General features: G+C 44.9%; 1 protein-coding gene across 2 annotated transcripts in view; it reads right to left on the bottom strand.

The window, feature by feature from the left end:
- The window catches only part of NWD2 (NACHT and WD repeat domain containing 2), a 57,994-nt gene extending 57,698 nt beyond the window's left edge, over positions 1–296 (bottom strand). For both annotated transcript variants that reach the window (XM_072862829.1, XM_072862830.1), the window contains exon 1: positions 14–296. In XM_072862829.1, coding sequence (XP_072718930.1) covers positions 14–164 — 151 coding nt within the window. In that variant the 5' untranslated portion in view covers positions 165–296. The remainder of the gene's footprint in view (positions 1–13) is intronic.
- Positions 297–13,311: the final 13,015 nt, after the last annotated feature.

Genomic DNA, 13,311 nt, shown 5'->3' with positions numbered 1-13,311 from the left:
GGCCGCGGGTTACCTTCGGGGTTGGCGCTGATGAAGACGCGGACGCTCCTGCCGCTCGGCACCAGGTGGGACGGCAGCGCCGAGAGGTTGCCGGAGAAAGCCGCCCGCCGCAGCGCCGCGTCCCGCGGGCAGGGCAGCCTGCCGCCCGCCCCGGCCGGCCACATCCCGCCGCGCTGCGGGGCGATCCTCGCAGGCGGCCGCCGGGCCCCGGCTCAGGGCAGCCCCCGGACCGCCGCGGCGGCGGCGGCAGCGGCGCTCGCCAGCGGCTCGCCGGCAGCGGCCATGCGGACCCTCCGGCTGCCCGGGGCCGCCGCCTGCCTCCTCGGCGGCGGCGCGGCTGGGGCTGGGGCCGCCGCCCGGCGCCGGAGCGCGGGGGCAGCGAGGGGGCGAGGCGTCGGCCGCCCCCCGCGCCGCTCCCCAGCGGCGGCCGGCGGCAGGGAGGGCGCGGGAAGAAAGTTTGCGGCGGAGCGGCGCCGGGCGCGGCGGAGGCGGCGGCGGCGGCGGGACGGCGGCCCCACGGCGGCAGCCTGCCCCCCGGCGCCGCCCGCCCGCGGCCCCCGGCCGCCGCGGAGAGCAGCGGGAGGCCGGGCGGCGGAACAGCCGCTGCGCGGTCGGGCCGGCGGGGCTCTCGGGTTCCCCCTGCGCCCACGAGGGTTTGCGGTGTCCAAAGCAGGGACGTCTCCGGCGAGGCTGAGGGCGCCTTCCCTCCTCCGAGTGTGTCACAGCCCCGCGGTCGGATTTTTATAGGAAAGCTGCTGCCGGCTCATCCTTTGGGCCCCGAAGAGTTCAGAGCCCTTCTTGCGTTTTGTTCTGTAATCGCCTGCACAGGAGTCCCACCTGCTCAGATACCAAAGAGGGATGCTCTCGCTGCTTTTTTCTTTGTTTTTTGTTTTTTTTTTTAATCAGTTATTTATTTATCGGAATAAATGAAAAGCCCCGGTTTGAAGAATGAAAGAGGAAGGAAGCAGCGAGACCAGCAGCCGGCGGGATGCGGTCCCTTTGCAGCAGTCAGTGGCGGGGCATCCCGTCGGGCAGCGCCGATTAAATATTCAGGAGGGCGGCGGGCTCGGTCCGGGGCTCCGCCGTGCGCCGGGGCGGGCGGGGGCGGCGGCCGGTCCCCGCTGGAGGGTGGCGGCGCGGCGCGGTGCGGTGCGGTGCGGTGCGGTGCGGCGGCCCCAGCCCCAGCGGGCGGCGGGCCCTCGGCGAGCCGCAGAGTTTAGAAACCTCGCAGGGAGGGGCGGGCGGGCAGGGACCTGGCAGCACAGCGGAGGGGAGGGGCTGGGGGGCAGGGGAGGGGTGGGCCCGGGGGCTCGGTTAGCCTGGTGGGCCTGTTGGCCCCGGGAATGCCTTCTCGGGAGGAAGCTGCAGACTTCGACAGAGGGGTTTGCAGGTGTTTCTGCATGCTTAAAAGGCTGGAGAGGAAAGTCTTTAATGCGGGTAGTATCTATATAGGCTATTTCGTGTGCTATATCGGCTACAAAGCCGCTTTGTGCAGCTACACGTATTAAATATATAATACACCATGTATAACGTGTATAAGCCAACCTTCTCGTGTGTTCATTTGCACACAGCATTTAAGAGCTGCGGTCTTCCTTCCCGCCGTCCTTTCGGTGCTCGCTTGCCTTCCCCCCTGCCCCGCTGCGGTCCCTGCCGGAGGAGCTGCCGGCTGTGGCAGGCAGTGTCAGCAGCAGGGGAGGCTGAGCTGGCTTCCAGGGAGGTACCGCTCCTGAAGTAGGCAAAAGCGGACTGCTCCGCTCTTTTTCAGAAACGAAGGTGACAGCCAGATGGGTTCCTTAGGTGTTGCTGAGCAGAATTTTTTTTAATCCTGATTTCTTAAGGAAATAAGGCATATACGAAATTGCATCCCATGTGTATTTGCATGTGAGTATAAGGGAGTAATTTTGCTGCTGTTTGCTTGCTGTTGCTGTATGAGTTCTGCACCCCATAAATTTTGGTCCGATTTCAACCAAATGAAGCAGAGGGGAAAATTTTAAGATACTAATTCTGAAAGAGAGAACATTCCTGTAAGTTCTGTGAACATAGCTGGGCAGGGGAGAGTGCGCTTATCTGCAAAGAGGAAAAATATGCAGCGTACATTTCAACCATTAATATTGAAATGTCAACACCGGACAAAGAGGTTGTGCCACTGTGTTGGGAACTGAATGCCTAGGAGTTGGAAAATCCCCCTTTCAATCAAAATGTATATTCCTTTAGGATTCTGTAGTGTCCGATAAGGAGCAAATCTCACTTGAAGCCTTTCGTGGTGGACGTGCATCTTTCTCTTCTCTGTAGATTCTCTGATGCTCCATTTAAGACAAGCCTGAAGCTTTGGTATAATTTGGTTAAAAAATCTGACAGTCAAGAGAAGCAATTCCCTAGGAAATGAGGGCTGCATATACGTCACTGCTTACAAAACTGTCGGTCTTATCTGTGCTTCACTTACCCTTTGTATAGCCAATGTGCTTAGACACTCCTTTTTCTGGCTTCTGTCATGAACAGGTAATTTCTCTTATACAGAGCTGAAAGGCAGCTCCTTGAGGCTGCAGACAGTTAATGAATGCACGAAGGAAATGATTTATAGTGTAGGCTGAATTACGTCTTGCGTACGTTGCTGGGACTAACTCTCAGCTGGACTATCTCCTTTGCTTCTCCAGCATGAAGTACTAGGAAGTTCTTAAATATGAATCTGCTTGTGGAAGCAGCTCCTGGTAAGGATGCAGAGACTCTCACTTCATATTGCTGCTGCCTTACTATTATCATCAACAAATTTCTCAGACAGCTTCTTTGGAAGATGAGGCTCGTTGATCTACCCCTTTACATGCCAGCCATAATGCAGTGGTTTTTTAAGCCTTTTTGGCAGTCATCTTTACTAAGTTGAAAACTTGAGTTTGCATCATTTGAGTTCTTTTGGAATTTTGTCTTTGTCAACATTGACAACAGCATCAGCTTTTAACTGAATATATTGTCTCACGAACCCAGGCTGAATGACATGGGACCAGGCCTATCATTTCCAACTGTTCACCATGTCTGTTTGCTGTCTGGGTGTTACCGCTCTTTCGGCAGGGTTAGTTGCATTGCATATGAAGCGAGTAGTCCGTGCAGCTTGCAGGCTCCCACTATTTCTATTTTGATCTGTAAACTGGATTGCCTTTATGCATGACTCAGCTTCCTGTCACGGTAGCTGCCACCTCTGCGAAAGCTGAAGTGGACAGATGCCTCAGAGTGGTAATCTCTTCAGCTGTCCGGCTTCAATCTCTCTGCATTTGGGGCTCAACATCCTCAGATTCAGCACCTGTGAATATAGAATGCTGGGAATGAGGTACAATGAGGCTGAAGTGGAGAGGATAAAGAAACGATTACAGAGAAACTCACTTAGTGCTTTACCTGAGATTTTATCAGTATGAAAGCACTCTGGGTTAACTCAGTTTGGAGATTAGTTGGTAGCTTTTCTTAAATTAAAAAAAATATTTTGTTAATTCAACAAAAAGAAAAAGAATATCAAAGAATGTTATGTAAACCCAAATACAAATAATAAAGAGGGTACTGCTGTGTTCATTATAAAACATATATCAAAATTTGCATGTTTCATATTGAATAACAGATTTTGTAAATTTTTCATTTAGCAAATGTACTACTTTAGAAGTGATATTTTAGAGTCAGTGTCTGTATTTGAGTCCCAAACTAGTTATGTGGAAGCCGCCTGAGCAGAGGTTCTCATCCTGTAGAAAGGATCGCATGCCTGAAGGCATGATACCCAAACTTTCACACTGACTTTACTGTACTTGGAGCAGATCTTTAGTGTCTGTCATTAAAGTTAATGCAAGAAGTATCCTTGTGCTAACAGGAGTAAAAACAGATATGTAATTCTGCAAGTGACTTCGTATAAACATGGCCGGTAGCGTGATCCTGAACCATAAATCAGTAAAGTACCAGGGAATCTTTACTCATATGCATTGGGTATACATTTTTCCCCTTTTATCCAAATGTTTCTTGATTATCATTCTGGCCTCATTTGCTCCAAGTTCAGGTATATTTAAATGAAGCTACAGAATACATCCCTTGGTAAAACACATGAGTAAACCCAAGTTATTCCTGATGGCCTGATCCTGCTGTAATTCAGACAGTGTAGTGCTTTACTTCTTCAGCAGTCCCACAGGAGTCCCAATGGTAGGGCTCTGGAGGTATGAAGTATAGCTCAGTAGCCCTGATCCAAATCCGTGGAGATCAATAAAAAATGCACCAAGTTGTTGGGCTTAAACCCAGCATGAAGAAGGGTCTGCAGTTTACACACAGCTTTCTGAGACATGTAATTCTGAGTTCAGTTTTGTATGAAGGTGAGCATTATAGTTCAGCTCTAATAGACTGAAGAGCTTGCGAAGTAACTTGAGTGATAACGCTATAGGCAGTGTTGTGATACAAAGTTAACTATAAGAAATATTTATTCTGTCTGCAACCTAAATTTAGATACGTGCTTTAATACTTTAATACATATTGTGGGGTGTGCAAAAGTGCGCGGTAGTGGTCTAATTTCAGTCTCGCTGCAATCAGTGGAGACGTGCTCAGTAATTTTGTTGAAGTGAAGGCATACCTGTAGTTAGCACTTCTGGAAATCCTGTACCACGTATGTGATGGGGTCATAATAGCTGAGGGGTTTTTTTTATATCTTTCAAGTAAAGTGTTTTGCCCTGCACTAAAATACAACCACCAAGGTATGACCTAGGTACTTAAAATACCCATCAGTTCTCCTCAGATGTTTAGAGCCTGGTTCTGCTGGGGGCTGCATGTTCAGCCTTCCTATTGTCTTCTTTCCAAAACGGTAGCTATTTTCAGGAGTTGGGAAGGCAAAGTTTTAAGATCAGGTCAAAAATCAAAGTTTAAGGGTCAGCAAATTGACCAGCATCTCCCCTTTCACATAGAAGCTAAAAGACTCCTGTGTGGAGTTACATCTTCTGATTGAATACTAACTTAAAGCTGAATGGTTTTTTGCAGCTCCCTAGCAAGCTGGCCCAGTTTTAGGAGCAGGCGAAGCAGGCAGTTGCCTAGAGCGACAGACGAAAGGAGGCAATAAAATAACATTTTAAGCAAGAAAGAGACCCTGTGACTCTGTGCCTGTTTCTGCCTGTTTAATGAGGACTTGGTGCGTCTCCCAGCGTCATCCTCCCCAGGCTGCTGAGGTGCTGAGACTGAGCAAGCTCCTTACCACAGGAACCGTGGCCACGGTCCTGTTGTTTGGACGCCCCATCTATTTGTTCTTGTCTCTGCTTCAGCTTGCTGTTGCTGAAACTGAGGGGAGAAACTTTCTGTGCTCCTTCTCTGCTTCTTTTTCTTGAGAATGCTGTATTACTTTTGCTGGGGTGGTTGGATTGGCAGGAGAGCAGGGGCAGATGTGCCGAGACTAGAGAGCTCACAGAATTCATGCTTCACTAAAAAAGCCCCCTGTTATTATTATCCTTGCAAATTAGGAATGACAGGCTGCCTAGACTTACTGAGTTTATATTTATGTCAAGAAACTGATTGCAAGAAATAAGAGATGTCTTAGCAAATCTTACATGGGTACTGGGTTCCTATAAGGACCTTTTACAGCCATTTCAGGGCTCAGGTAACTCTGCTTTATGTAGACTTCACTTTTCCACCCAGTTTTGAGTGCTAAAAATGTTTGTTCCCTTCCTTCCTCCCCCCCCACCCCCAGTGCTTGTGCTCTGACACATCTAGGCTTTTGGGATTAATTTCTTCCATGCTGTGAATTGGCTGCTGTATCAGGCTTTGCCAATAGATAGACTCGACAGTAGCCTTCAGTCTCACTGACAACATGGTTAAAGCTGTAACAGAGAACCTGTCCAGGGTATTGGTCATTTTGCTCTGCTGCTCTTCAGAGTCGCTACTTGGAGCAGCAGAGTTTTGTGAGCTGACTGCAAGGTCTGAGAGATCACGCTGTATTGGTTCGCATTAGGTTCACAGGTTTATTGTGTCATCCAAAGGCATACACTGAAAGCATTGGTAGGTCAGCCTTCACCACACATCAAGATCCTTAATAGCAAGGTAGGAAATGTATATGGATTACAAAAAAAGACAATCCAGTCTCATCATAAATAATAAGAATTTGGGAAGCATATTACATTTCATTAGACTTTGCAACTTCACTCAATCACTGCGTCACATCAAGAGGAGATTTATGGGAGGCAGATTATCCCACATTGGCCCACTGGAATGTTCTTACGCTTTCTCTGAAACACCTAACATTACTACATCCAAAAGAGGATGCTAAACTTTGGTTTTATAAAACAAGGACAGTTTGAGTTTCTGTATTTTTTAGTCCAGGAATGTATTTTTCTTGTGGGTGAGCTTGTAATGAAATTCTGGTACCTTCTCCATGTTCTCTGCACAATTTAATAATAAAAAAGTTTTATTTTTCCGTTTTGCTATTTTGCTTTTGAATATACAGTAATGGAATATGTGTTAAGTCTTCAAACCACATCACTTTCACAAGAGCTAAAGAGGGGACTCCAACCTGGAATAAGATTTCCAAATACAGAGGCATAAGAGCAATGCTGGTTTTCAGGAGCTGCCAAGCAATGTAATTATGCACCTGTACAATACACAGATTAATTTATATTTCAAGGGAAATGGGGAAGATAATACCTCCAAGCTGGTTAGGTTTGTACCTTTGTAAGCACAGCGGTACTTCATTCTCACCTCCAAGTCCCCGTCTTATTTGCCAGCTGGCATTGGCACAAGGAATTCTACTTTATCCTAAAAACAGTGCACCACCAGGAATCTGCCTTAACCCCTGGAGTGACAATGGTCTGGAAATGGAAGAGGTCTTCATGGGTTTTTCTTCTTTTTTTCCTTCTTTTTGAGCTTCTTTAGAAATTTTCTGTTTTCTTTGAAACCTAGCAAGGCAAACATAGCCTTTTCTCCTAAAATGTTGTAAGTGGCTAAACCACATCTTTATTTTTATCTCATGTCACACTTGATTGAAAGGTTCTTTGCAGCTAAAATAACATGATGAAGGCATGGAAATTATTTTTGTCTTAGTTTCTACTGGAAGCTTAAAAGAAACCTGTTTCTTCATACAGAATTAGTGTTCTCTTGCACACATACATAGATGTACGCTCCCCAAGGATAGGTGCATGCACACTTGTACACACACACTCGGAAGACACACAAGGACGTATGGATTGCTAAATTCACACAGGGAGTACGCAATAGCAAGATTTCCAAGTTAGTCATTCAAATTTGCCCATATAGCTTTAAATTTTGCCCTGTTGCACATATACATTACTGCAATCTTTAACTAACTGACCCAGTACTCTATTTTACCATCCTTTGACATAACGCAGTGCAGAAAAGAGGGGTGTTCACTTAATGAACAGTATTCAACTGTTGGTCAGCGTGCATTCGGTGGCATACTTGCGGCTCACCATTCAGACCCTGTCAGAAGACAGATGCGGTCTTTTTCTCTTGAGCTCTTCCATCTAATTTCCCAAGCTAGTAAGTATATAAACACTTCCAAAATCTGAGTAACACCCAAGCCAGAGAAAGTTTCATTATTGAAGCATACTTGTTCCACTGAAGCACAGGAAAATTAACACCTGAAGTATCTGTTAATTTTGGATGCCCTCTCTGAGATACCAAGGACTGTGTTTTTTTCAAACTGGTATTAGATACTAAGTACAAGACACAATTTTTATCAGCTTCAGTTGTAGCTGAGATTGTTCAGTGTTTTTGTGTTTTAACCTTCAGACTTCAAAGTCAGATGCCCAGAAAATGAAGAACATACAATTAATGACCACCCCTGAAAAATTTAAATGACTTAATTAGCATCCTAGGGAATCTGTGGTGCAAGCCAGGGTAGAATGTAATTCCCTCCCCCTCTGGAGCAACATTCACTTTCTTAGCCATTAAATGATATTTTCTCTTCCTGTAATTCCTTGCGTCATTCCTGCACCTCCTAACGTCAGCTAAAAACAAATCAGCAATCTACTTTGTTTTACGGTCCTGCATCATACTTAAAGGTTACCCATAGTTACAACAAAATAGGTAAAATATGCTCCCATGTGTTTGTAACTTATTCAGTAAACTGTAATGTCCCTCCAGCCTGCCATCACAGTCTTCCCACATGCTTAGTCTGCTTCTCTAGGGACGTTATCCTACTTCACTCTCCACTTCTTTATCCCCATTCATCTTGTCTTACCCAGTCCTTTTATACTTTTCCCAGATTCTTGTCCAATGTGCCTGTCTCTTTCCATTGCCCACCAGCTATTTTTCCCCTCTTTTAGCTACTGGTCCTAGTCTCCCATTACACTCTTTTTGTGCAAGCTCAGTGTCTTTCATTTGTTTTCCACCTTGTCCTCATCTCTTTGGCCAACCACTCACTCTTAGCTCTGCTGTCCCTGTGCTTTCTAGGGATCATGACTTTGCATAGCTGTTTTGAGCTCCCCTTCTCCGCAGTTCCCCATCCGACTTTAGTCCTCCCTTTCCCCTCCGCCTGCTCTGCTCCCTCCCATCCCCGGGGGCGGTGGGGTGGCCCCTGCCCATGCTGCTCCCTGACAGACACTTCTCCTAGGGCAGTAAAAAGGAGCTTTAGTCTTTAAAAAGATATACTGGTAGTGGTGACAACCACGGTAAATAAAGTTCCATATGGTGAGAACATTTGAGTTGGACCTAAAGGCTTCTGGGTCTAGAAGCTGCTTATGGCAGCAAAGATACACATTGCACTCCCTCTGAGGAAATGCACTCCAAATAATACAAACCAGAAAGTAAAGGAGGAGGAGGGACAGAAGGCTGAGATGTTTCTCTGCGAGTCTGTCCAAATTTCTGTGCTGCTGCTTTTGCATGGATTGTTATGGCAAGTAATCTTGGAATCGTATTCGAAACAGCAATTAGGGAGAGGCTGAGCCTAGTGAGTACGTACATGTCTGCAGCAGAGTTAAGAGAGGGCCATCTGCTGTGCAGGATTTTATGAGTGTTTTCTTCTTTCAAGTGGACTACACCTGCTGCACATGTGGCAAGTGAATTTTAAATAGACGAGTCAAAACATTCACGCTGCAAGGTTGCTGATGAATAAAGCTTAACAATCTGATTATACATGTGTGTGTGTATTTATTTATTTGTGCATGTTACATGGAAAATAAAATCACTACTCTCTTTTTGTGTGTTTGTGCTAATAGAAAATGAAGCCATTTACACTCCATTGTTAAAGTGATTTTATGGGATTTATTGACATGGCAAGTTTATTTTAGACATACAAACACCCAGGGGAGTGGGATTATAATAGCAACATTAATTTGTCATCTTAGTGCTAAGAAAGAAAAAAACCCAACCTTGCTAAGCTTTGTTTTACCTGCAGGGGTTCTGAAAAAGCAGCTGTCACTTTTTTTAGTCTTATTTAGTATATGCCATCATTTTTCATCTGGCTCTTGAATTGATACTGCAGCTCTGCTGGGGGAAAAGGAAGCTCTCCACCTGCTCCAAGTCCAGAACAAAGTACTTAATCTTGGAGACAAGCACTGAGAGCAAAAGGGAGTTTCTCTGCATGAATCTGGTTGTTCTGCCACATAAATGATGGCAGTGGATTTCTGTCTCTAGTCTATTGTTGCTAATACTGATTTCTCGAAGTTGATGGAGCATGGAGTACCTTATTACCAAATGCCATCATAGACATGTTTTGCAACCATTGCTGTGCCACAGTTGTACAGTGCTGTGCTCTGAAGTGTTATGAAGGCCCTTAGGCAGCCTGAATGTAAAAACATTTGCTGAAGAATCATGAAGACAGCTATCATCATCCAAGGGTGAATTTTAATTTGAAATAATCTTTATCCCCAAATAAAATCTGTCATTTGGGTCATTGCTTCTGTAAAATTATTATTTTTTTTTTTTTTACAGAAGCAAGAATAGTTTAGCTATTCTTGGCAGTTAATCATATTTGGTAAGCCATTTAAGTAATTCAATAAGTCTCTTTTATGAGTTATGCATTGCTTATTGTAAAGAATGGCATCAGCATCTGCCCTCTCATCAATGTAGGTATGTATAAACCAGCGGATCCAAAAATGTTTCAGAGCTCCCAGCTATACAGTCCTATTGAAGGTCTCTGTCAGGGTGAGATCATGTACCAGCCCCTCTTGTGCATTGTTTTTCTGCTGAAGAAAATCTGCATCTTTGGGCTCGATGGGAGCAGCAGCAGGCACCATACAGCGGACAAGTGCCCCAACACTCACCGGCTGCTTCCTCCAGGCACCAGCCTCCGACTCTCTTTGCCGAGTATTCTGCGAGCAGGTAAGGGTGCTGAACGTGTGAGTTAATAGTTCCTATTGGCTGAGCTGATGCACCTGATGGGTGCAGTCACTCCTTTTTTTAGTTTTCCTGCGTAAGAGAGCTGGCAGCTGGTCTTCCAAGAGACACGGTTTTCTCTTTTTTGTCGGAATGCCAACTGAAACCAGTTGGACAGCTTTAAATCTTTTATAAAAATGACTCTCTAAGTAAAAGCTTTGCTTTGAGGTGTCCAACTACCCACAAAAAACCTAAAAATAATGAATTCCCTCTTGTTCAGAAATAGAGCTGTTCTCCCACTAGGCGTACATGAATTTGCTTTATTGGCTTTTTTGTGGCCCTCTTCTATTGACAGAAGTGGGGCCTGGCGATGCTGACAGTTCAGGCATGTTTGGAGAACTGAACCCCAAATTCTTGAGTCTCAGTTGAAGTGACTGAAACTCAGGTTCAGTTCTTACTCTGTTTCTGTTAAAAAAAAAAAAAAGAGTGAAAGCAATTTTATCACTTCCCCCAGAATTCGTTTGTTCATGAAAGCACATAAAAAGCATGCAAGCTGAGGAAAAGTGCCTTCCTCTGAGGACGTGAGTACGCCTCTTGATTTCAGTAGGAGACAGCGCACAGCTAGAGCTGGGATGAAGCCCTTCGCTTCCCTCTAGCTTGTGTCTTGCTTGTGCACACACAGTTAAACAAATTGCTAAATCTGAGTCAGGAAGAGGATTCCCTACAGGCCAGGTAGGCTAGGACTGTTGGCTATTTTTGCTACCCACTGTTATGGGTGGCGTGATCTGCTTCAAGCAGTCATTGAGCATATTCAGCCCACAAATTCTCATGCCTACAGTAATTTTGTGGCTTTGTAGTGTTGTACAAGGTATGCAGGCTTCAGTTTGTTCAGGGTGTTGAAAAATGTGTTATAGTGTAACTAAGTAAAATGGATTTCCTTTTAGGTTTTCTTTGCCCCAAATATATGTAATGTATTCTCTCCAACTCACTGAGAGAATTGTCTACTGAATGAGGCATGGTCAGGGTGTCAGAAGACTTAGATTTAACTCCTAGGCCTCTCAAAGTTTACTGTGCAATGACTAAGCAAGTCAATTAGGACTAGATCTACTGAGAAATTTAAGGATATAACTCCAGGCAACCATGATCCTTCTTTGGCTGCTGCTGAATCCTTAGTATGAATCCTTAATAATTGCTAATTTAGGTCACTCAACCTTATGGCTTCTGAGAGCCTCTTTCCTCAGAAAATGATTCTTCCCATGGATGTTCAGGAGCCAGGGAGTCAAAGCTGGCTCCTGAATAGCTTTACCGGTAAGTTTATATACATAATTTCCTCATTTGTAAGCTGTGAGGGAGCTAAGATACAAGCTGTAGTATCTCCTCACCTCACAGGGATGCTGGAAGCATTAGAGATCATGAGGAAAACATAAGCATGAGACCCTCCAGGTACTACTGGATGTCCTTACAGATTTCAGTGGTTGCAATCCTTAAAAAGGAAGAATTTAATTTAGAAAATTGAAATTATCTGATTTACCAAGTCAGAGTTTGGCCAGGACAGTGGACTTAAATCTACTACTCTTGAGAGGATTGCTTTTGGTAGTCTCGTAACGCAAGTGCATAAGACATCATTTAGCTTTTCGTCTGGAAAATAGCATTTCGATCCACATCCTCTGCTAAATTCATCCCATGGTATTGAATCAGTGAGAGCAGATAGGCATTACAAGTTACCATGGCACCTCCTTGGCGATTTCCACTTCATAGTTCCCTCGAGGAGCAGTGTCTCCTATGCGAGTACTGAATTTTTCACGACAGTGCTTCCTGGGACAGTGTGTTCGTATTAAGTGTTCCTTTTTCTATTTTTGTTTTCAGGTATAACACCAAAACTGAGCTTTTCAGACCAAACATTTTTCTTTGAAGATATAAACTTCATGTGTGAAAAGTTACAAGCTTAAACCAGGTACTGAGGCTATTTGCATTGCTGGGTCTGTCCACCACTGCAGAGCTCCTTGGCAAGTAATGTGGTCACAGTTTGGCGGCATTTCGGGAAGCCAGCACCACAGAGGCTTCTTGACATAGGGGTGGTCTGTATTTAGGAATGAATTAAAGTTTCATTCTTCTTATTAAGGGTGTCACGGAGGTTGCTTGCTGCTCTCCAGAGGAGACGGGCAGCTGAGCTGTTCAGAAGATAAAAGCTTGCTGCCAAGTAATCTGTTGAGCAAATAACTGGCTGTGCCTTCGGCGTGCAATGATACCATGACTGTTCAGAGAAAACAGCACTGAAAATGTCTGACAGTGGTAAAGTCTCACAAACTTTAAACTCACAACCTTATTAGTCACAAACTTAATCAGGAATCGCAGTGAAATGCATAAAGCTGTTTACTTCTGTACTCTTGAGGGCTTTTGTGACGTTTTGCAACAATATAGAAATAAGTGGCACCTTACAGCTATTACATTTCAGAGTCTTGCTGTGTTTTCAGGAGGCACTACGATGGTCAATGGAGATATCTTTTCTCTTAGTTGTAAAACGTTAATTTTATATGTATTCCAGGTAAACAGGATTAGATTTAATTAACTGTAGTTTTCTTAAGTGTGAATTAATTTGCTATCATGCCTATGCTATAATTTAATTAATGTCTCAGTGGATACTTACATCAATATTTTTTGGTCCCATCTGCCCTGCTTTCCCTTGCAAATAAACATCCATGTTGTAGTTAACAAATTAGTGGCTGCTGAAGAACAGAATTGCCTTTTCTACTGTGGTGCAGATTGATTTTGAAACCCAGAAGTGACAGCAGTGGAAGGGCAGGCACCACTAAGTTACAGGGAAGTGCATCCATATTCAGTTTGGGTAGAAGTGCACTTTTGAGATGTCTCTCCCGGTTGTCCCCACTTACTGGGTTTTGGCTGGCATCATACCGTAGTCGTGGAGTGCATGAACTGGATTCTTTTCAGGTGATACTAAACTGAAAGACAAGCTGTGGCATTCAGTCCGTGGGCCCAGACTGGAGATAATTTGAAGTAAAATGTCAAAACCTAAAATGTGCG

Source organism: Ciconia boyciana, chromosome 5 (assembly GCF_034638445.1).
Source record: "Ciconia boyciana chromosome 5, ASM3463844v1, whole genome shotgun sequence".
Classification (NCBI taxonomy): Eukaryota; Metazoa; Chordata; class Aves; order Ciconiiformes; family Ciconiidae; genus Ciconia; species Ciconia boyciana.
The sequence above is the reverse complement of the archived record's forward strand: the minus strand, read 5'-3'. Positions and strand labels throughout refer to the sequence as shown.